This window comes from Martes martes (assembly GCF_963455335.1).
Source record: "Martes martes genome assembly, chromosome: 10".
In the NCBI taxonomy this organism is placed as follows: Eukaryota; Metazoa; Chordata; class Mammalia; order Carnivora; family Mustelidae; genus Martes; species Martes martes.
In genome coordinates, this window is record NC_137898.1 from 62,198,740 (window position 1) to 62,222,704 (window position 23,965).

At 40.9% G+C, this 23,965-nt stretch overlaps 1 protein-coding gene across 1 annotated transcript in view; it reads left to right on the top strand.

The window, feature by feature from the left end:
• Positions 1 to 9,656: 9,656 nt before the first annotated feature.
• The window catches only part of ACER3 (alkaline ceramidase 3), a 162,755-nt gene continuing 148,446 nt past the window's right edge, over positions 9,657 to 23,965 (top strand). Inside the window, exon 1 of the mRNA XM_080817447.1 lies at positions 9,657 to 9,884. Within this exon, the coding sequence (XP_080673573.1) occupies positions 9,782 to 9,884 (103 nt within the window). The 5' untranslated portion in view covers positions 9,657 to 9,781. The remainder of the gene's footprint in view (positions 9,885 to 23,965) is intronic.

Consider the following 23,965-nt stretch of genomic DNA (forward strand, 5'->3'; position numbering starts at 1 on the left):
AGGTAGCCTTCATCTGTGGGATTGTTAGGAAGATTTTTTTTTTTTTAAGATTTTATTTATTTATCAGAGAGAGTGAGCACAGGCAGACAGAGAGGCAGGCAGAGGCAGAGGAAGAAGCAGGCTCCCCTCTGAGCAAGGAGCCCTATGTGGGACTCGATCCCAGGACCCCAGGATCATGACCTGAGCCGAAGGCAGCCGCTCAACCAACTGAGCCACCCAGACATCCCTGGGATTGTTAGGAAGATTTTAAAAGGTAATACTAAAGACTACTCAGAACAGGTTCGGGAACTGAACAAATCTTACATAAGTATTAGCTATTATAATTATTACATTTCATTTTGATCCTTGAAAATTGTCTTTTTCTCTTCTATTATCTAGAATAGTGCAGAAGACATGGTAGGACATGGCTTGTGGCTAAGATAAGGGGGCCAGGGAGCAGTGAGGGGAAATGCTGAGAAACTAGGGGCCAAAGAAGCTTACTTAGCTCAAGTCAACAAAAATTGGCTTTGGAGGACCCAGATGACTTGGTCCATTAAGCATTTCACAGTTGATTTCAGCTCAAGCCTTGTTCTCAGGGTCATGTGTTCAAGCCCTGGGTTGGGCTCCATGCTGGGTGTGGAGCCTTCTTAAAAAACAAACTGACTTTTTGTTCTCTGTGACCCAAATTTCAGCTTAGTTTAGAAAATAGGTCTTATAGGAAAACCAGGCCCAGATGTTCTCCACCATCTCTCTCGTGCATGATGGACAGGATGATGCCCTGAGCTTCACAAAGGGGGTTTCCTCCTTCCTTCTAAGTGACAATAATAGCACAATACTATGAAGTATTTTGATCTCATTTCATTTCCCAGGCACTGTATTTTGCAACCATCTTTTTCACTTAATCCAAACCTGAAGTTGGTACTGTCACTTCCCCATTTTTTTTTAAAGATTTTATTTTTAAGTAATCTCCACACCCAACATGAGGCTCAAACTCACAACCCCAGGATCAAGGGTCACACACTCCACTGACTGAGCCAGCAAGGTGTCCCTGCTTCCTCATCTTATAGATGGGGAAACTGAGGCTTGTAGTGGTTAACAGGATTATAATTACAGCTTATTAAGAAGTGAGTTTGGGACATAAGGTTACATTTGCCATGTTCCAGAGCTGGTACTCTTTTTTTTTTTTCTTTTTTTAAAGATTTATTTATTTTAGAGAGAGAATTGGAGTGAGTTGGGGGAAGGGCAGAGGGAGAGAAAAATCTTCAAGCAGATTCCCAGCTGAGCATGGAGCTGGCCACAGGGTTGATCCCATGACCCTAAGTTCATGACCTAAGCCAAAACCAAGAGTCAGGACACTTAACTGACTGAGCCACCCAGGCTCCCGCAGAGCTGATACTCTTAACCTCTTCACTGCTATGCCAGATTGCTTCATAAAAGTGGATGTTTTACTTAATCTGAGAAGTACCTGTGGACTTGTTCACATACTAGTTCTGGTGCTAGGCCTGGGAACACAGAGATGCATATGGGTGATCATTTGTTTCCAGGAACTCATAGCTGCCCTCTGTGTACAAGCTAGTCAACAGGCAGTGAGACCAAGTGTAGGAAATGCACAGGGTGCTAGGGAGCAAGGAAAAGAAAGCATTAACTCTGCCTGAAGAGTGGGACCTGGGGTCCAGGTATGGAGGCAGCAGTTGAGTCTCAAAGTCTGGGATTGAGAGTGATGATTACTTTAGTCATGTTTCTGGAAGCATAAGCATGAGCAGGTGCATAAAAATGTATTCTTTGATGTTTGTCATGTATTTTAAGTGAGAACAAGAAATCCCAAGGGATGTCCGGGTGGCTAAATCAGTTAAGCATCCAACTCTTGGTTTCAGCGCTTACCTCAGGTCATGATCTCAGGGTCATGGGATCTAGCCTGGCATTGGGCTCCCTGCTCATCAAGGAATCTGCTTAAGATTTTCTCTCTCCTCCCTCTGCCCTTCCCTCCACCCTGTCTCTCTCCCTGTCTCAAATAAGAAAGAAAGAAAGAAAGAAAGAAAGAAAGAAAGAAAGAGAAAACTCCCAAATGATTTATGTTTTGAAACTCTATTGTAATAGGGGCACCTGGTTGGCTCAGCCAGTTAGGTGTCTGCCTTCAGCTCAGGTCATGATCCGAGGGTCCTGGGATCGAGCCCCACATTGGGCTCTCCGCTTGGTGGAGAGTCTGCTTCTCCCTTTCCCTCTGCCTGTTTCCCCTGCCTGTGCCCTGGCTCTCTCTCTCTGTCAAATAAATAGATAGATAGATAGATAGACAGATAAAATCTAAAATAAATAAATGAATAAACTCTATTTTAATAAAACATACATATGTATATGTCTTAATAAAACACACACACAAACACAGAAAGATGTTTGGTCCATCATATACCAAAATATTATCACTGCTTATTACTGAGTGATGAAATTTCAGATGATTTTTTATATATGTATTTTTATCATAGGTTATATTTTTATATTTTTATATTGTGAAATATAACTTTATTGTGGGAATGTAAATTGGTATAACTACTTCCAAAAGCTATTTGGCATTATCTAATAAATGTGAAAATGTGCAGACTCTTCCATTCACAGGTAATATGCTAAAGAAATTCTTGTGCATGTGTATCAGATGTGTGCAAATGAGTGTTCAAGGTAGCCTTGGTTACAGTAGCAAATGGGTAAATGGATAAATACAGTGTGGCATGGTCATGTGATAGAAGATATATAGAAGACAATAGAAGACATTATAAAAGAGTAAAAATGAAGAAACTACAAGTTTTTTTTTTTTTAGATTTTTATTTTATTTATTTGACAGAGAGAGAGACAGCAAGAGAGGGAACACGAGCTGGGGTGGGGAGAAGGAGAAGTAGCTTCTTGCTGAGCAAGGAGCCCAATGTGGGGCTCTATCCCAGGACCCAGGGATCATGATCTGAGTCGAAGGCAGATACTTAACAACAGAGCCACCCAGGTGCCCCAAGAAACTACAAGTTTTATACAACAGCATAGATGAATCTTAAAAGTATATTGTTGAGCCAAAAAAAAAAAAAGTCTAAGAAGAATGCTTACTATATGAGTGTATTTTTATAAAATTCAAAAACATGCAAAATATATACTCAGGGACACATTCATGTGATAAAAGTATACAAAGGTAAAAGAATGATACAAAATTCAGGGGGGGCCTTGGGGGGGCAGTCAGTTAAATGTCCAACTGTGGTTTCAGCTCAGGCCCTGATCTCAGTGTCATGAGATCAAGCCCTACATCGGGCTCTGCACTCAGTGCAAAGTCAGCCTGAGATTCTCTCTCCCTCTCCTTCTGACCCTCCCCATGCTCTCTCTCTCAAAAATAAATAAATAGATCTTTTAAAAAAACAAACAAACAAAATTCAGGAAGGTGGTTGCTTCTGGAAGGAGAGAAGTAATGAGATTGGAGAAGGATACACAGGGCTTAAGGCATCAGTCATGTTCTAGTTCTCAAATAAGTTCTATCTTAATCAGGTTCTAGCTCATCATTATTCTTTTTTTTTTTTCCTTAAAGATTATTTATTTATTTATTTGACAGACAGAGATCACAAGTAGGCAGAGAGGCAGGCAGAGAGAGAGGAAGGGAAGCAGGCTCCCTGCTGAGCAGAGAGCCTGATTCGGGGCTCGATCCTAGCTAGGATCATGACCTGAGCCAAAGGCAGAGGCTTTAACCCACTGAGCCACCCAGGCGCCCCATCATTATTCTTAATATAGTCAGTTATGTATTATTTTTATATGTTATGTATTTCATACTAAGACTATTTTTTATCCATATTTTGAAATTTCCCATAATGAACATGAGTACAGTCGGTTATATTAAACAGAAAGATAACAAATGTAATGCCATTTTAAAAACTGTTATGCTCTTGTAGCTTTTCTTACCCTGGCCTCTTTATATTGTTCATTCCCCATATTTGCTGAGGACTTACTCTGTCCCAAGCTGTATGTTGGGGATACAGTGATGTTACATAGTTCCTATACTCATAGAGCTTACCCTCATGGGGGCTCTTTTGTGTCCCTGTAAAATTCTCAAGAGTTTGGCTTTCATGATCAATATTTTACAGATTCATTAGCAATGTTTGTTAATGTAGCTGTTAAGCACCTGTATTCTGAAGCTAGCTGCTTAAATTCAAATCCTGGCTCTGTTACTAACTAGTTACATATATTTAGGCAAGTAACTTAACCTCTTTGTACTTTAATGACCTGAACTCTGAAATGGGAGAGAGAATAGTGTCTACCTCATTGGGCTGTGTAAAATTTAACTCAGTTAGTATAATATAAAGAACCCAGGATAGGACCTGGCTCCTGGTAAATGTACCATAAATGACACCTATTGTTATTGTTTTTGTTCTTTAAATATTCCTTGAGCACCAGTTCTGTGTCAGGCCCCATGAGGGACTGGTGACACAGAGACAGAATGAGACCGAGTCTGGAAGATGGATTCTTAAACAGACTACCATGAAATGTGAGAGAAGCTATAGTGGAGGGAAACCCGGTCTGCAGGACCATAGACGGGCCTCCAGCCAGCCTGGGGGGAGGGGCTCTTCCCTCTCTGGGTAGTGTCCCCAGGTGGGTGACATGCTAATATTCCTACATACAGGATCTAGTAAGTGTTGACAGGCTACCACAGATGTGCCTTGCCATAAGAAACCAAGAGGCAAGGTGTACATCATAAAATCACTTAATCTGTAAGCCTACACAGTTGGTTTCTGTGTATCAAATTTTCCTCTGCAGTTAGGAAATGGTGCAACACGTCTTGTGTGGAAAAAATGGCTTACAGCTTGGATTTCTTTTGTTTTGGGAACTAGTAAAAAGGGTTTTCACTAGGAATCTAGTTGAAAGCTCCCAAAATTTGGGTTCTCTATTTGTTAGCTGAAAAACAAATATAGGGATTGGAAATAACATAAATATTCATTAATAAGGGAATAGTAATAAGGGATATATGATGATTAAGTACATTGTGGTATATCTATAATATCGAATATGATATAATTATTAATATGTTTACAAGGACTTTTTAATGGCATGAGAAATGCTTATGAAATATGAAATGGAAAGGCACTATTAATTCTAGCATGTAAAAAAATCCATAGGTAAAATGCTGGAAAAAAATATACTTACATTTTAATCATGGTTATTGCTAGTTGGTGGGATTATGAGTGATTTCCTTTATTTTTTTCAGAGTTTTCTAAACTTTCCAATATAGGAATATATTACTTTCTTTAAAAACACAGCCTTATTGGAGTACCTGGGTGGCTTAGTTGGTTAAATGTCTGACATTGGCTCGGGTAACGATCTCAGGGTCCTGGGACTGAGCCCCATGTCGGGAGTCTGCCTCTCCCTCTGCCTCTGCACCCCCACCCATGCTCACTCATGCGCGCGCTCTCTCTCTCATATAAAATCTAAAAAACAAAACAAAACAAACCAGCCTAATTAAGATATAATTAATCTACTATACTGTTCAGCATTTAGAATACTTACTGTACACTTGAAAGTATACAATTTGGGGGCACCTGGCTGGCTCAGTCGGTGGAACATGAGACTCTTGATCTCAGGGTTGAGTTTGAGCCCCATGTTTGGTATAGAGACTACTTTAAAAAATAAAAAATCTTAAAAAAAACATACAATTTTATTTTTTTGATACTCAGAGTTGTGCAACCACTACCACATCTAATTTTAGAACACTTCATTGTCCCAAAAGAAACCTTGTACATATTAGTGATCACTTCCCATTCCCTGTTTCAGCCAACCACTGATTTACTTTCCATCTACTTTACTTACTGTCTAAAGATTTGCCCATTCTGGATGTTTCATACAAATATGTACCCTTTTGTGTTTGGCTTCTTTGATGTAGCATAATGTTTTCAAGGATCATCGATATTGTATCATGCATCCATATTTCATTTCTTCTTATTGTCAAATAACATTCCATTGCACGGATAGTCTATATTTTATTAATCCATTCATCAGTTTCCACTCTTTGGCTCCTATGAATAAAGCTGCTATGAACATTCTTGTACAGTATTTTACAGCCAGGTTTTCAAATTCCCTGGCATACAGCTAAGAGTAGAATTGTTAGGTCCTATGGTAACTCTGCTGAGCATTCTGAAGAAGTACCAGACTGTTTCCCAAAGTGGTCATATCATTTTACATACCATCAGTGCATGAGGATTCAAATTTTTTTTTAAAAATTAATTTATTTGACAGACAGAGATCACAAGTAAGGAGAGAGGCAGGCAGAGAGAGAGGAAGGGAAGCAGGCTCCCTGCTGAGCAGAGAGCCCCATGGGGGGCTCCATCCCAGGACCCTGAGATCATGACCCATGCCAAAGGCAGAGGCTTTAACCCACTGAGCCACCCAGGCGCCCCAGGATTCAAATTTTCTGTCTTTGATAATATTTTTATTGTTTTTCTGATTATAGTCACCCTAGTGTATGTGAAGTAGCATCTCATCATGGTTTTGATTTGCATTTGTCCAATGGCAAACATGAGCATCTTTTCATGTGATTATTGTCATTTCTCTTCCTTGGAGAAATGTCTAGCCATATGCTTTGCCCATTTTTAATTGTTTTTTTGTGTTTTTATGAAGTTGTAAAAGGTCTTTATATATTCTGGATACAAGTCTCTTGTCAGATATATCATTTATAAATATTTCTTCCCCTTTTTGAGTTGTCTTTCCAGGACTTTCTGGATGGTATTACTTGCAACAAAAAGTTTTTAATTTTGATGAAGCCCTAGTTAGCCATTTTTTCTATTGTTGCTTGTGCTTTTGTTATTTTATATAAGAAATCACCACATGACCCAAGGTTACAAAAATTTACTTTTATGTAAACTAAGAGTTTTATAGTTTTAGCGCTTACATGTAACTCTGTGATCCATTTTGAGTTAATTTAGTTTACTGTGGCAGGAAGGAGTCTAATTTCATTCTTTTGCATATGGATATCCGTTGTCACAACACCATTTATTGAAAAGGTTATTTTTTTCCTATTGAATTGTCTTAGCATCCTTTTTGGAAATCAACTGACCAAAAACTTAAGGGTTTGTGTCTGGACTGTTCATTCTATTCCTACTAATCTACATGTTTATCCTTATGCCAGTATTACACTCCCTCGATTAGTATAGATTTTTAGTACTGAAATTGGGAAGTGTGAGTCCTCCAACTTTGATGTTTTTCAAGATGGTTTTGGCTTTTTAAGGTCCCTTACATTTCCATGCATTGTTTTTATACTTGGGAAAATTTTGTTAGAAAGAGAGAAAGATAGACCTTGCTGATGGTCCTGTGAAATCCATTTTGTTTTTTGAGAGTGATACTACGGCAGTGCACCTTTTTTCTTGGTCAGGTGAATTTTTCTCTCCTACATTTTGTCCTGGTTGTGGTAGATTTTTTTTTTTTTTCACTGTTGATGAAAATGTGATGAAATGTGCAAGGTATTGAATTAGTCAAGACTTCATCCCCTGCCTTCAGTCACTTGGCTGAGTCAGGGGTTCTTTCCACAACACCCTCAGTTGCTTTTTTTTTTTTAAATTTTTATTTATTTGACAGAGAGCACAAGCAGAGAGAGTGGGAGAAGGAGAAGCAGGCTCCCCGCTGAAAAGGGAGCCAGATGCAGGGTTTGATCCCAGGACCCCAGGATCATGACCAGAGCTGAAGGCAGCCGCCTAATCAACTGAGTCACCCAGGTGCCCCACAACACCCTAATTTTTTATTTAGTCCAAGCAAATTCGTATCATACTCTATTTTTGTGGTCTCTATGCTGTTTTTATTGTAATTTCGTCAGCAAATCCCGTTGGCTTTTTTTTTTTTTTTTAAGATTTTCCAAGTAAATTCTACACCTAGCACATGGGGCTTGAACTCATAATCCCAAGATCAGGAGTCACATGCTCTACTGACTGAGCCAGCCAGGCGCTCCAACTCTAGCAAATCACTTTTGAGTATGTATTTCTGCATGTTCACTTTGAAAATACAAATAGATGTGTACTTATTCATTTATAAGTTATATATACATGATTATTATACATATTAAAAGTGTACACAAAACATTTTAGAGGCTGAGATTTTAAAAATGCTTAGAAATAGAAGTTGTCCCACACCTCAATGCCTTTTATTCCTCTTGGATCTTTACTATTCATTTCAGCGTGTTCCAGCACCCAGCCTAGGGCCAGGTACATAGCAGAAGTTCAATGTCTGCTGTTCCAAAGAAAATCTTCAGATATCCTACTATATCAATTAATACACACTGCCTCTATTCCTAGGTTCTGCACCCTGAAAGTAAAGGTTTTGCATCTATCATCTGCTAGGGTCACTTTGCCCAGAGGCTGTGGGTGCATCTCCCTTTGTTTTCTCTTTTACCTGTGATTGCATCTTATCTGACTAGTTCCTTTAGAAAATAGCAATTGTATCATCTTTAACTATGATCTTCATTTCAAACTGCATGGTCAGGCATGTCCTGGGTGCCTAGACCATAAAGAATGATAGCAAGCTTTCTTATCCAGATGTATCACTGGAGGGTATGAACAAAGCGCAAAGGAACTCTTGGGGGCGACAATTAGGAAGTGCTTTAGGAAGCTGGATTTTTTTTTTTTTTTAAGATTTTATTTATTTTTGAGAGAGAGAGAGCATAACCAGGGGAGCAGCAGGCAGAAGCAGACTTCCCGCTGGGCAATGGGGGATCATGACCCCAGTCCGAGGCAGACAGGCTCAATCATCTGAGAGCCACCCAAGCACCCAGGAAGCTGGATTTGAAAGAGCCAGGGGGAGTTAGCCAAATACAGAAGAGAGGAAGGCAGTCCCAGCTGAACAGCAAGGCCAAATGCTGAGGTGGGAATGGACCCAGCACATTGTGAGCTAGGGAATAATTTGAATAATTGAGCGCAAGGGGCCGGAAAGGTTGCATTTGTGTTTTTAAAAGATCCCTCCGACAGCGCTGTGTAGTGTTAGAGACTTGAGGCTGGAAGTAGGGGAGGCTGTTGGTGCCTGCAGAGTACGGCAACATTTTAGGTAGCCTGTAGAAACCTCCGGCATTGGAAGCTGAAACTGAACCAGCTCAGCTTTAGGGCTTTGGCTGCATTCCTTTATTGGATCTCAACGCCCCTCTTTTTTTTTTTTTTTTTGCTCCAGGATTGTGGCCCTTTCCCTTTGTTCCCAAGAGACACTTACCTCTACCTTTATCAGAAAATCACTGTTTATTTCCTACAGTTCCCGGGGACTGGGAGAGATCTGTTTCCGGGCTCCACTTGAGGCCTGCCCTCCAGGGAAGATACTAAGGTGCATCTCTGCACAGGTTTTATCAAGCCAAGGCTTGTGGAAGGCTTCAACCCACCCCGCCCTCGTTAAAAATCAAACCACACGCGCACAGACACAGGGATAAAGGCTCAGACACGTCCAGACAGAGAAATGCCTCAGGGTTATCAAGGAGCCCCCAACCTACAGCCAGGGGCTTGTCTGGGTGGGACAGGGAGCCGGGGAACAGTCATCCCCGCCACCAGATCAGAGCCCTGCCCTGGGAAGAAGAGGGCGGAGGAAAACCTCAGTGCCCTCGGGGTGGGCGGGGCGGCGGCCGGGCGCGGGCGGCCTGGCGGCGCCGGTGGGCGGGGTTTCCCCACCGGGTACTGCCGCTGACGGCGCCGGCCCCGCCCCTCGGGGGAGGGCGTGCGGGCGCCGAGTGCGGTGAGCGCGCGAGAAGGGCCCGAGCCGGCCTGGGAGCCTCCGGAGCCGAGCGCAGCGAGCGGCGAGCGCTTGGGCGGCGGCGGCGGCAGCGTGCGCGATGGCTCCGGCCGCGGACCGCGAGGGTTACTGGGGTCCCACGACGTCCACGCTGGACTGGTGCGAGGAAAACTACGCGGTGACCTGGTACATCGCCGAGTTCTGTGAGTGCGGGCGCCAGCGCCCGGGCCTGAGGCGGGAGGCGGGAGGCGGGAGGCGGGAGGCAGGGAGGGAGGGAGGGCGCCGGTCTGAGGGGAGACGCCGCGTGAGGAAGGCGGAGGGCGGACCTGGCCGCCAGGGGAGGCGCCAGGCCTGGCCGCGGAGGTGGAATGGGGAGCCCCTGGCCTGGGGGCAGGAATGGGAGCGCTGCTGAGGAGGGGAGCGGACGGGGGGAATCAGTGTGTCGGCTGAGGGGAGCGGCTGAGGGGGAATCAGTGTGTTGGCTGAGGGGTGCCGGGGTCTGGACGGTTTGGGGGAGTGGGAAGAGAAGTGGGGAGCCCCCGCTGGACCTGAGGGGAGGCCTGAGGGGTAGGACTGGGGTGGGAATTCCTGCCGGAGTGAAGGAGTGGGGCAGGCTGGGTCGGCCTGAGCGGAGGTTGGGAGAATGGACACTGCTCGTTATAATGAGGGCCCGGGACACCTGCTCCTACTGTTGCTGCCACCACCTTCGGCCTAAGGGCATAGGAGAAAGGAACAGGTCCTAGCTTAGTCTTACCCCAACCGTGAAGAGCCCCAGGTTTTTCCCTTCCTCTTCGTCTCTTCTCGTTGGACCTCGTCGGTCCCCGCTAGGGAAGGTGCCAGGCTCTCAAGAACACAAGGGACCAAGACCCTGCGCCACTCTGCCTCCTTTAAGATTACCTAAGGCTTAGGGTTCATCTGAAGACACTACTTCCATTGCTTGCACCTTCTGAGAACTTGGGGAACATCCTTCTCCAGCTGCTGCTCCTGACAGGCCACAGTTGCCCCCCGGGGGGTGGGGTGGGGATGGCATGTGTGTGTGTGTGTGTGTGTGTGTGTGTGTATGTGTATTTCGCCAGATTTTATTCCACTAGGCTAGGGGAGTACAGGAAAAATCTGCCACTTTTTAAAATGCAGTTTACTTTGGTTAAGTTTTGAGAGCACAGTGTTTTTGAGAGCACAGTGATCCTTCTTCTGGTACCTATCTGCTTCTGGCAAAGCACAGAGCATTTTTTGGGCTATTTCTTCTTTTAATTGGATCCACTTTCTCAGGACACGAAGCAACTCTTCTTTGCTAACCTACCCTTTGTTGGGTCCTTTCCTCAGGCATTTGTTTGGCTTTCTAGGAAAGAGGTAAGAGTTTCCTGCTAGCTGATCCTACCTCATTCTCTTCACAATAATTGACTAAATTAAAAAAAAAAAAACACGAACAAAAACAAACCCGAACTCTTTGTAGTGTTAAAGACTTTAAACCATTCCTTTTAAACCATGATTTAGGCTGAGAGTCACTTATCCAGAACTACTGGTTTAAAGTAATAATTTTTACGTAGTGATGGAAGTATAAGGGCAAAGGGATCATTTGTAGTGTAATTACTTGGCAGCCCATGTGTTGGCAAGGATGTTAGGTCATGTTGGCAAGCCCATACACGTGGTCCTGAGAGGTCCATGAGAGGAAGAGACTTTAAACCATGCTTTCTGAACTGGAAATGTGAAACATGGAAAAGAGAAACTTAAGGGTCTTCAAATTTTGGATGGGCTGTCATATAGAGCAGTTTAACTTTATTTATTTCTCTAGAATGTGGAATTAGAGTGTATGGATGGAAACTAACTGTAGGGGAGAGATTTTGCTTCAACATAAGGAAACTTTTAAACCAAAGAATAATGGGATGGATTCAGGAGACATAGAGGTTCCTGAAAGTGTTGAAACAGACATTGCTCAACTAACTCACATGAATATTTTATGGATAATTAATTGTTTAGTAAAGAAAAGGGGTTAGCTTTAGTTGGCCTTTAGGTCCTTTGCATATTTATGGGTGGATATAGGTAATAATGGCTCTTAGTTTAGAACCAAGGATTAGAATCAAGAGAAAACTGACAGTTAAGTCATGTGAGCTGTGAGAGTGCAAGATACTTCGGTTCTGCCAGATAGCTCTGAGAAATGGGAAATGGCTTTTGGTCTTACCGTTCTCAGAGGAGGAAACTGAGCAGACTGCAGGGAGGGTTTTGACATAGGAATCGGGGTGCAAGAAGAGGGTAAGTGAATGTTGGTTATTCTTTGCACGTGTACCTTTGGAGAAAATTACTGGGAGGAAGTTGAGGTCAAGTCATCTTACCTAGGAGGCAGTGGGTATCTATCATATTTTGGAGTACGAGAACTTGATCTTTGACAAATATGCTGGTTAATAATGGTGTGTTTAAAACAAATGTAGTTTTGGGTGCCTGGGTGGCTGGGTTGGAGCATTTGCCTTCAACTCAGGTCGTGATCCAGGGTCCGCGGGGAGTCTGCTTCTCCCTCTTTCCTCTGCTCATGCTTTTTCTCTCACTATATCGCTCTCTCTCAAATAAATACATAAATTCTTTTTTTAAAAGATTTATTTATTTATTTATTTGACAGAGAGAGAGAGAGAGATATCACAAGCAGGCAGAGAGGCAGGCAGAGAGAGGGGGAAACAGGCTCCCTGCTGAGCAGAGAGCCTGATGCTGGGCTGGATCCCAGGACCCTGAGACCATGACCTGAGCCACAGGCAGAGGCTTAACCCACTGAGCCACCCAGGCACCCGATAAATTCTTTAATAAAAAAAAAACCAAATGGGGTGGGGTATTGGGTGAGCCTGGTAGTGGGTATTAAGGAGGGCACGTATTGCATAGAGCACTGGGTGTGGTGCATAAACAATGAATCTTGAAACACTGGAAAAATAAAATAAAATAAAAAAATAAAAAAACAAATATAGTTTTATCATTGTTATAATATTTACAGTAATGATACAAATATTAAAGATAAGAATGGAGATGATAGGCATATCTAAGTGCTTACTGTATACCATACTTTGCTAAGCACTTCATCTATCTTCTCTCATTCTTTTTTTTCTTTTAAAGATTTATTTATTATTTTAGAGAGCGAGAGCAAAAGAGAGAGTGGATGGGCACTCACTTGCATGTGGGGCGTGGGGGAGGCAAAGGGAAAGTGAGAGAGAGGATCTTAAGTAGACTCCCTATTGAGCTTGGCTTGGGGGGTGCTCAGTCTCAGACCCTGAGATCATGACCTAAGCCGAAATCTGATCAAGAGTCTGTAGCTCAACCTACTGGGCCACCCAGGTTCCCCTCTTTAATTTTTTTAACCTAAGGTTGCAAAATGTGGTGTAGAAATAGTACTATATGCCATATTCTATCACATTTTCATTTTGTCCCTGTATGTAAGGGATGATGATAGGTGAAATAATATACTGTTGCAAAGGATAAATTGAATAATTATTCAAGAATCCTATCTTTTAGCATTAGGCTGTGTGTATTTTGAATAATAAAAAAATGAGTTTCTGGAATTGCGCATTCAGATGTGACAGCAGTTCTGAGTCACTGAAATACCTGAAAATTTGCCTTTTTATTTTTTAATATCACCCAAGATCAGTTCAAATTCTTCTTCCTTTTCTTCTTCCTCTTCTCTTTTTTTCCAAATTCCTTTTTTGCTTGAGCTTATTCTAAGGACAGGGGAAAAGGTAGAGTTTTTTTTCTTAATTATAATTGCGAAATAATATATCCCTTGGTGTGGCAGAAGTTATAGGTACAGGCAGTCCTCACTCTTTAGGGTAGTGACCATGCAACTTAAAACCTGGCCAAGTAGCCTTTTCTTTTTTGTTTTTAAGATTTTATTTATGATGGAGAGAGAGAGGGAGAGAGAGAACACAAGCATGGGGGGAGCTGGAGAGGGAGAAGCAGGCACCCCGCTAAGCAGGGAGCTGGTTATGGGGCTTGATCCTAGGACTCTGGGATCATGACCTGAGCTGGAGGCAGACGCTTAAGGGCTGAGCCATCCAGGTGCCCCCTGGCAAAGTGGTTTTAATAATCAATGGGAAAAGTTACAGTTGTTCTGAGAACTTCAAAATTTTTTGTCAAACACCATAAACCCTCTTATTGTTGGTTATAAATTAGAGAAATGAAAAAAAATAGCAAAACTATTATTTGGTACTCTGTAATTTAAAACATTAAAAACACTGATAATTAAAATGTGTTATTTCTTGGTACAAAAACTTACCAAAAGTAGTTTGAACAGTGCTGGCTTTCTTGTCCTATAACATGTGATGTGGAATGAGTGATTTTCCTATGCCTTAATGAATTGTCATTCTCCTTTCTAAGTTTGGTTCAGCTTCAACATTTTACTCTTTGCACTTTCAATATTGTGAAATATCTCTGAGAGTTCTTCTAATGCAGAGTTTTTTGCTGGCGTCATTTCTTCTGGTCCGTCTTCATCCTTTTCTCACAACCACTTTTTTCATTTATGTTGATAAGTTTGCCTTCAAGTTAGTCTGGCTGTTTATCTAGAGTCCCTCAGATGGCAGCAGTCAACATCATTGTTATCAGCTATTTCTTTGATAACTGTTTATGTGTGGTTGGAATTTCACTTTCAACATTACCACTTTTTGTTTCTTTGCTACACTTTCATCATTGTTGGTTATTTCCATTTTTTGCTTATTCATTTTTGTAAAATGTCACATACGTTCATTACCAGGAGACAAGGAGGCAACTCAGCTACACACTTGGCTGTCTGTACATGAACTGAATAACAAAGTGCAGTGAATAATCACCAACAGTTTTTGCCTTAATTTTTTGAAAAGATTTTATTTACTAATTTATTTTGAGAGAGTACGCACCTGCAAGGGGGTTGGAGGGAGGGGCAAAGAGAGAGGGAGAGAATCACAAGCAGACTCCCCACTGAACACGGAGCTTGATGCAGGATTCGATCTCCCAACCTGCAGATCATGACCTGAGCCGAAATCCTGAGTTGGATGCTTAACTGACTGCACCACCAAGGAGCCCTTCAAACCACTTTTCAGACTTCGATCTATAGTTAGTCATTAGAGCTTAGTAATGCTTGAAGGCAAAGAGCATTTTGAAGTCTCATCTTGGCTTAGTATTTACCTGTGTTGTCCAAGATATTAACTAGGAAGAATTTTCATTTGGTAGCACATATTGGAAGAAATGATAGATTTTTTTTTTTTAAGATTTTTTTTTTTTTTTTTTTAATGGAACAGTAATTGGTGTATGGGTAAGTAAGAAGAATGAATACCTCAAATGGTAATTTGGGGAACTTTACTAAGCCAGAATACATAGAATAGTGAACATTTATTTTATTTTATTTTTTTAAAGATTTTATTCATTTATTTGACAGAGAGAGATCACAGTAGACAGAGAGGCAGGCAGAGAGAGAGAGAGGGAAGCAGACTCCCTGCTGAGCAGAGAGCCCGATGCGGGACTCGATCCCAGGACCCCGGGATCATGACCTGAGCTGAAGGCAGCGGCCTAACCCACTGAGCCACCCAGGCGCCCGAATAGTGAACATTTAAATGAAAGTCTTGGGATGCCTAGAAGGCACAGTTGCTTAAGCATCTGCCTTCAGCATGGATTATGATCCCAGGGATCATGGGATCAAATCCAGCATCTGACTCCTTACTCAGTGGGGAGCCTGCTTCGCCCTCTGCCTGTCTGTCTCTCTCGCTCCCTGACAAATAAATAAAATCATTAGAGAAAATAAATGAAAGTCTTGCCCAGTGCATTATTAGCTCTGGTTAAATTTTTAAGTTGTTCCTTTGATTTCGGGTTTACCCTATTCCTTTGCCAACTGTTTCTCCATTAGTGGGGGAAAAAAACCTGACCTGGAGAGTTTTAGGTAGTGCAAAAGAGCATTTTAAAAGAAGTGGAGGCATGGAGAAACATTTTAGGTCTGGAAAAATGATAGAGTCCAAAAGAGACAGCAGAAGCATTTAATAGTGACACAAAAGTCCTACATATATACTGCGGGGAAAGTTCATGGTATAATGACTCAGAGCCAGGATCAAGATTCCTGTCTGAACTTTGCTCAGTTGAATGTTGCGACTCTGGGCAAATGACTTAGTCATTGTATCGGCTTATTTTCTATAACATGAGAATAATGATATCTAAGAGGATTAGGAGAATTAAATAGCATGATATGTGTGAAAGTGCACAGTCAGGTGAAGTGCCTGGCCAATACAAGGTGCTCAATAAATATTAGTTGAATTGGAATCTAGTCAAAATAAGTCTAAAAAGTAAATCATACTGTGTTATAGTTGTGGCCTCCTCATCTGTAATGGTTAGTTTTATGTGTAAACTTGGCTAGGCTATCATATCCACTAATTTAATTAGATACTAATCTAGGTGTTTCTGTGAAGGTATTTTATAAATGTTGTCAACATCTACAATCAGTTGATTTTAAGTAAAGATTATTCTCAGTGATGTAGGTGGGCCACATCCAGTCAGTTGAAAGGTTAAACTTTTGTGGGGGGAGGTTTCTTCCTTGACTTACTTGACTCCTCACTTTAGCGGACCTTTCCTCTCTTCTCTTTTCCTCCCTTTCATCCTTTTTTTTCATTTGTTTGCATATATTGAAAATATGCCGGAATTTGTAGATGTTTTCAGTGGGATTGCTTTTGCACATGATGTTCCCTAGTCATTTGTAGCTACATTCTCTCAGTGGATACGTCTTTAAACCTTGAGTGATTACTCCTGCCTTATAGGGCTGGGTGCTTCTCTTTCCCTTGGAGGACTTTAAAAAAAACTTTTTTTTTTTTTTTTAAGATCTTATTTATTTATTTGACAGAGAGAGAGAGAGAGAGATCACAAGTAGGCAGAGAGGCAGGCAGAGAGAGTGGGGGAAGCAGGCTCCCTGCTGAGCAGAGAGCCCGATGTGGCGCTTGATCCCAGGACCCTGAGATCATGACCTGAGCCGCAGGCCCCTGAGATCATGACCTGGGCCGCAGGCAGAGGCTTAACCCACTGAGCCACCAAGGTGCCCCTAAAAAAGACTTCTTTAAAGAAAATTATTCATTTGATAGAGAGCCTGCATATGTGCAAGAGGAAGAAGGAGCAGAGGGAGAGGGATAAGCAGACTCTCTACTGATTGTGGAGCCTGACATGGGGTTCGATCTCACAACCCTGAGATCATGACCTGAGCAGAAATCAGGAGTCAGACACTTAACAGACTGAGCCACCCAGGTACCCCTCCCTTCGAGGACTTTTTATTAACTGAAGGATAAAGGCCAAATTCTAACATGGCATGAAAACTCCTTTTTTTTTTTTTAAATGAATATTTTCACAACAGTCAAGAATTTTGTAGTGAATATCTGTTCACCTATTGCCTAGATTCTATTTTAACATTTTATTATGCTTGTTTTATACTTTTTTTTTTTTAAGATTTTATTTATTTGACAGAGCACAAGCAGGGAGAGCAGCGGGCAGAGGGAGAGGGTGAAGCAGGACCCTGGAATCATGACTTGAGCCAAAGGCAGCTGCTTAACTGACTGAGCCACTCAGGTGCCTCATGCTTGTTTTAGTGCATGTCTGTCCATTTACCCATTCTTCTGTCAATTCACTTTACTTTTGATCCATTTCAAAGGAAATTACAGACATCTCTACACTTTTCCCTAAATCCTTTAACATGCCTATCATCAGTTCAATTCTTTTTTTTTTTTTTTAAGATTTTATCTATTGATTAGAGAGAGAGCATGAGAGAGACAGTGGGCATGGGCGGGGGAGGGAAAGGGAAAGGGAGAGGTAGAAGCAGACTCCCTGCTGAGCAGGGACCCTGAAACAGATTTGATCACAGGACCCTGGGATCATGACCTGAGCCCAAGGCAGACGCTTAATTGACTGAGCCACCAAGGTACCCTTAAAGATCAATTCTTTGTGGGTTTTCTTTGGATGTAAAATTTATATTTGATGTTATGCACAAATTTTATGGTATATTTGCTGAATTTTAACAAGTGCATACATTTGTGTAACCAAAACCTCTATTAGAATATGGAACTTTACTATCAAGGAAGAAAGTTCCTCATGCCTCTTCCCTGTTAATCCTCACCTCCACCTTCCCCTTCTCTCTAGGGCAGCCACTGTTCTGATTTTCCCCCCGACCAGAGATTAGATGTACCTGTTCTGAAACTGAATATAAGTGGAATCATGCAGTATTTACTGTTTGGTATAAGACTTCTTTCATTCAGTGTATGGTTTTTGAGATTTCACCAATGTTGTTGCAAGTTTTGGTAGTTCCTTTTTATTGCTAAGCGGTATTCCATTATATGAATATTCCATAGTCTATCAGTTTTCCTATTGCTGAACACCTGGCTTTTTTCAGGTTTTGGCAATTATAAATAAAGCTGCTATGAACATTCTTGCACAAGTTGTCTTGTGGAAATATATTTTCATTCTTATAGGTAAATAGTCAGGATTAAATAACTGGGTCAGAGGGTAATTATGTGTTCAATTTTATTAGAAACTGCCAGATCTTTGTACTCAAAGTGGTTTTACATAGTGTTTTACATTCACAGCATTTCATCCACTTCCTCACTAACATTTGGTGTGTCTTCAATTTTCACCATTCTCTGTAGTTTTTTAACTCATTATGGGATCTGGTGTATTCTAAACTCTTTAGTCTTTGTTCCTCCTTTTCCCTATAATTCCTGCTTTCCTTGAATATACCGTACTCTTGCCAAAACATTGTTTATGTATTATGTTTATATTTTGGTGCACTTTTCATTGTTTGTGTTCTTCCCATGAGAGATAATAGTAAATGTTTTTTTAAAGCCATGAAGTTTGGAGGTGACTTATTATTCAGCAATAAGTAACTGAAATAGTGTCTAAAGTTGAGGGTTTTTTTCTTTTTTAAAGATTTTACTTATTTATTTGACAGAAAGAGATCATAAGTAGGCAGAGAGGCAGGCAGAGAGAGAGGAGGAAACAGGCTCCCTGCTGAGCAGAGAGCCTGATGTGGGGCTTGATCCCAGGACCCTGGGATCATGACCTGAGCTGAAGGCAGAGGCTTTAACCCCCTGAGCCACCCAGGCGCCCCTAAAGTTGAGTTTTGAGCAATTTTGATTTCCTGTTGTGTAAACTCAGAGTATGCCAAATCACACCATACATTTTATTCTTAGAGGATGAAACTTTAAAAATAATAATAAAGTTTAATATAGGCCCTCTTTTTGAAAATTTCAGAGAATTTTTATAAGCATCATTTTATTTATCCCTATAATGCACTCATAAGACTCAAAAGAGGCATTTTACCCAATGAAAATAAATAAGTACTTTAAGGTTGAAATAATTCAGTTGCATGACTGGAAAAATTTTTGACGCATTATAGGTGTGGACTCCATCTTAAAGTTCTTTACCTTTTCAGAGCAAGCTGCTTTTAACAGCAAGAGGAAAGACTGAATGGACTCAAAGCAGAACTCTTAACATTGCACTTGTTAAAATATTGATACTGCTGTAAAAACTGTCTTATGGCTGGAATTCATTCATTTCTACAAAACAATAAGGAGACATTCCAGGCTTATGTTAAGGAGACATTCTAGTCTTCGCAAATGAAATATTATGGTTTGAGGCTATTTTACCTGCTGGGTAGCAATCCCTCCCCACCCCCAACCCCTTTTTAAAGTAGACACGAGGACAGTCTGGTTTTGTTGTCTGATATCCATTTGATCCCTGAGTTCCTTTAGTTAGTTTTGCCAATTGGATGTTCATTGTTCTTATACTACTCTAGAAATATCCAACTTAGGTTAAGTTAAGCGTCTGCTTTTGGCTCAGGTCACGCACGATGCTGGGGTCCTGGGATTGTGCCCTGCATCTCCCATCTCAGGCTCCCTGCTCAGCAGGGAGTTTGCTTCTCCCTCTCCCTCTCCCCTGCTTGTTTTCTCTCTCTTTGTCTCTGTCAAATAAATAAAATCTTAAAAAAAAAAAAGAAAGAAATCTCCGACTTAAAGCTTGACAATCAAAGAGAATTATGACCTTGATAAAGGAGGACTGTTCTTTTTTTGTTTTTTTTCTAAAGATTTTATTTATTTATGTGACAGAGAGAGATCACAAGTAGGCAGAGAGGCAGGCAGAGAGAGGAAGGGAAGCAGGCTCCCACTGAGCAGAGAGCCTGACGCGGGGCTCGACCCCATGACCCTGGGATCATGACCTGAGCTGAAGGCAGAGGCTTTAACCCACTGAGCCACCCAGGCGCCCCAGGAGGACTGTTCTTTTTAAAAGAGCATTCATTAACTAAACATTTAGCCCCCTCTGTGCCTTTCCTTCATCCCATTTCTTCCTTTTTCTCCAGAGATAACCACTATCCTTAGTTTATTCTTCATCATTTCCTAGCTTTTCACCATATGCATTTCTAAAAATACACTGTTTAGGTTTCCTTATTTTATAGTTTATATAAGTGGAACTGTACTGTGTATGTGTGTGTTTATTCTTCAACTTGCTTTTCTCAATTATGTATCATCCTTGTTCCCAAGAATTATCTCTGTTGATGGGTTTAGGTATAGTTCATTTATTTTTACTGTTTAGAATTCTACTGTATGAATATGTTGATTTATCCATTCTTCAGTTTTTGGATGTTTTTTGTTTTCAGGTTTTGGCTATTACAAATAATGTTATAACCTTCTTGTACATGTTCTAGTACACACAAATTAAGAGTTCTTGTATCTATTGACAAGTATAATGGTTAGATTGTAGGGCATGCCCATATTCAACTTTTACTTTTAGTAGATCAGAAGTTCTCATGTTTTTTGGTCTCATAACCTCTTTTATACATTTGAAAAATTATTGAGGACCCTGAAGAGCTCTGTGAGTTAAATCTTTTGGTATTTACTGTATTAGAAGTTAAAACTAAAAAGATTTAAAAGGCTCTCTCTGGCAAATAAATAAATAAAATCTTTAAAAAAATAAATTAGTTTTTTCATTTTCTTTTTCTACCCGGAAGTAGAAATACTGGATTTTATGGCATTTCTATTTTTAATTTTTGGAGGAACTTCCATACTGTTTTCTGTAGAAGCCATACCAGTTTACATTCCTATCAGGAGTGTGAGGGTTCCCTTTTCTCCGTATCTTTACCAACACTTGTTATTTCTTGTCTCTCTGATATTAGCCATGCTGACTGGTATGAGGTGATAATCTCATTGTTTTGATTTGTATTTTTCTGATGGTTAGTGATGTTGAGAGTCTTTTCATGCATCTGTTGGCCATTTGTATGTCTTCTGTGGAGAAATGTCTATTCAGGTCTTCTGCCCATTTTTTAATTGGATTGTTTGGGGTTCTTTGGATTGAGTTGTGAGAGTTTTTAAATATATTTTGGATATTAACCCCTTATCAGATACATCTTTTGCAAATATCTTCTTTCATTATTAGGTTGCCTTTTCATTTTGTTGATGGTTTCCTTTGCTGTGCAAAAAAACTATACATAATTACAGTGTATGATTTGCTAAATTTTGACAGATGTACTCCTGTGAACCCATTACCACAACCAAAATTTGAATATACTCATCATCCCAAAGAGTTTTCTTGTGCACCTTTGTTGCTTCATTGGTTGTTTCAGGTAGGAGAGTAAATATGGCCCTTATTACTCTGTCTTAGGTGGACATGTAAATCTGTTTACAGCCTATATTTCTTGTTATTGCCTTCCGTAAGAAGTCTTCCTTAATTATTTGGTAAACATGCTGTGTAGGTATCTTCATAAAATTGCTCTACCAACTATCAGACTAGTACAAAGCCATGTGTACCATCAGTAAATGGTTTGCTTCTTTAAGAGATTGGACAAAAATAATGGCACTAATTCTAAAAATGACCTGAAATTTAAGTTGTATATTGAATTTCTGCTTTAAAATCTATTTTGTTCCTTTTGCCTGGCCCATTTTTTACCCAGGCTTTTTTTTTTACTGTCAGCTATAATGTGCCCTTACGTTTAAGGTGTTTATCTTATAAAGCAGATAACTGTTTGTTTTATTGTTAAAATTCAGTCTTATTTTCTGCTTTCTGTGACTGCTGATATATTTTTATTTCCACCCTTTTTTAAAAAAAAGATATTTATTTATTTATTTGACAGAGAGCAAGAGAGAGCACAAGCAGGGAGAGCAGCAGGCAAAAGGAGAGGGAGAGGCAGGCTCCCTGCTAAGCAGGGATGTGGGGCTCAATCCCAGGACCTTGGGATCATGACTTGAGCTGAAGGCAGATACCCAACCGACTGAACCACTCGGGCATCCCATATTTCCACCCTTTTTTATAATGCTTTTTATTCTACATCTATATTTCTTGCCTTCTTTTGGCAGTGATAGGTTTTTAAATTTCTTTCTCCCCTCTACGGTTTGGAAGCTACTGGTTTGTTCTAGTTCTGGTGTATATTTAAATATTTTTTAAATACATGTTTGACTTAAAGTCCAAACTTATTTCTTCTCTCATTTTAGGTAATTGAAAGAAGCTACTTTAACTTTGTGTATGTTCCCCCTAACTTACATGTCATTTATTTATTTATTTATTTGCCAGAGAAAGAGCAAGAGAGAGTGAGTGCGTCTTATTCAGTACGTAGTTCCATCTTGGATTAGTCTTTGCTGCATAACAAATTTCTACTTATGTAATGGCTCAAAGTAACACATATTTATAGTTTCACATTTTCTATGGGTTAGGAGTGTGGGCCTGGCCTAGCTGGGTCATTTGTTTAGAGATTCACAAGGCTGCAATCAAGGTGTTGGTGGGGGCTGTGGTCTTATCTGAAGCTTGAAGAGGGAAGCCTTTACTAGCAGAATTTGGTTCCTGGTGGCTGTTGGATTGAGGCTTCAGTTTCTTGCTGGCTTTTGGATGGAGGCTACTCTTAGCTCCTGGAATCTGCCCCTGGTTCCTTGTTACATGAGACCCCCAGAATAGGCAGCTCAACAGTGTGGCAGCTTGCTTCTTCGATGCCAGCAAGGGAGTAAGAGACTCCAGCAAGATGGGTGCTGCAATCTCATATAATATTATCACATACATGTAATTATGTATATCTCATCATCTTGCTATATTCTGTTGGTTAGAAGCAAGTCACTAGTTCTGCCTACGTACAGAGGGAGGGAGTTACACAAGGGCTTGGATACTAGGAGGTAAGGATTCTGGTGGCCACTTTATTAATTAATTAAATTATTTATTTGAGAGAGTGAGCGAGCAAGCAGGTGAGGGGGGCCTGGTGGGGAGGGGCAGAGGGAAAGTCTCAAGCAGATTCCTCACTGAGCTTAGAGCCCCACGGGGGGCTGAATTCCATGCCCCCAAGATTAGGATCTGAGTTGAAACCAAGAGTTGGACACCCAACTGACTGTACCACCCAGGTGCCCTATTTATTTAAAAAAATTTTTTTTTACATTTCTTATATAGAGAGAGTGTACGCAAGCACGGTGAGGGGCAGAGGGTGAAGGGGGAGGAGAGGGACAAGCTGACTCTGGCTGTGTGCCGAGTAGCTTCTCTGTTGGATCCCATGGCCCCCTGAGATCAAGACCTAAGCCAAGACCTGAGCCCAAAGAAAGCTGCTGGTCAACTGACTGAGCCACCCCAGCGCCCCCTGGTGGCCACTTTAGAATATGCCTGTCGCAAACCTTGTGCTTATACTTCCAGAGGAGGTAATGGAACAACTTTCTTACTGTTTTCTGTGCTACTGGGTGGTTGCTTTTCTGTTTCATTTAACTACTGAGTAGGTAGTCCCTCAAGCATTTCATGTAGATGATCTCAGATCCAGTTCCCATCCTTCCATGGTCCAGTGCCTTATCTCTTATTCCTGTGTGAGCATTTGAAATTCTACTTTCTATGATAATGAGACAGCCAATTCACTGCCTTACCTCTTTCTCTTTGTAGAACAGTCATACTGATTTTCTTGGTTCTTAGTTTTTCCCTCTGGGAATTACCTTTAGTCTTTTGGGAGTTGAATTGTGCATTGAAAAATATATTATTAAACTTTATCCAGCATGTCTAGGTGTTTGTAATGAGAGGATTTTTGGGGTGTCTGCCATATTGCTTAATAGCTATTTCTTTATTTTAGCTAACGATTTATACATTTCAAAACTAGAAATACTATTAACTATATATGCACACATAAAAATGTGTGCTTACAGATATATAAGATAAGAACTTCAGATAGTGAGTATTGGCACATGTGCAATATAGAGTTGAGAAGTATAATGGATAAAGACTTTCACAAACTGGCCGTTGATGACTTTTCTGATGTAATCTCTTGCCTTTCTAAACACTTGCACTTTATACTTCAGCAATATAATTCAGCTTTTAT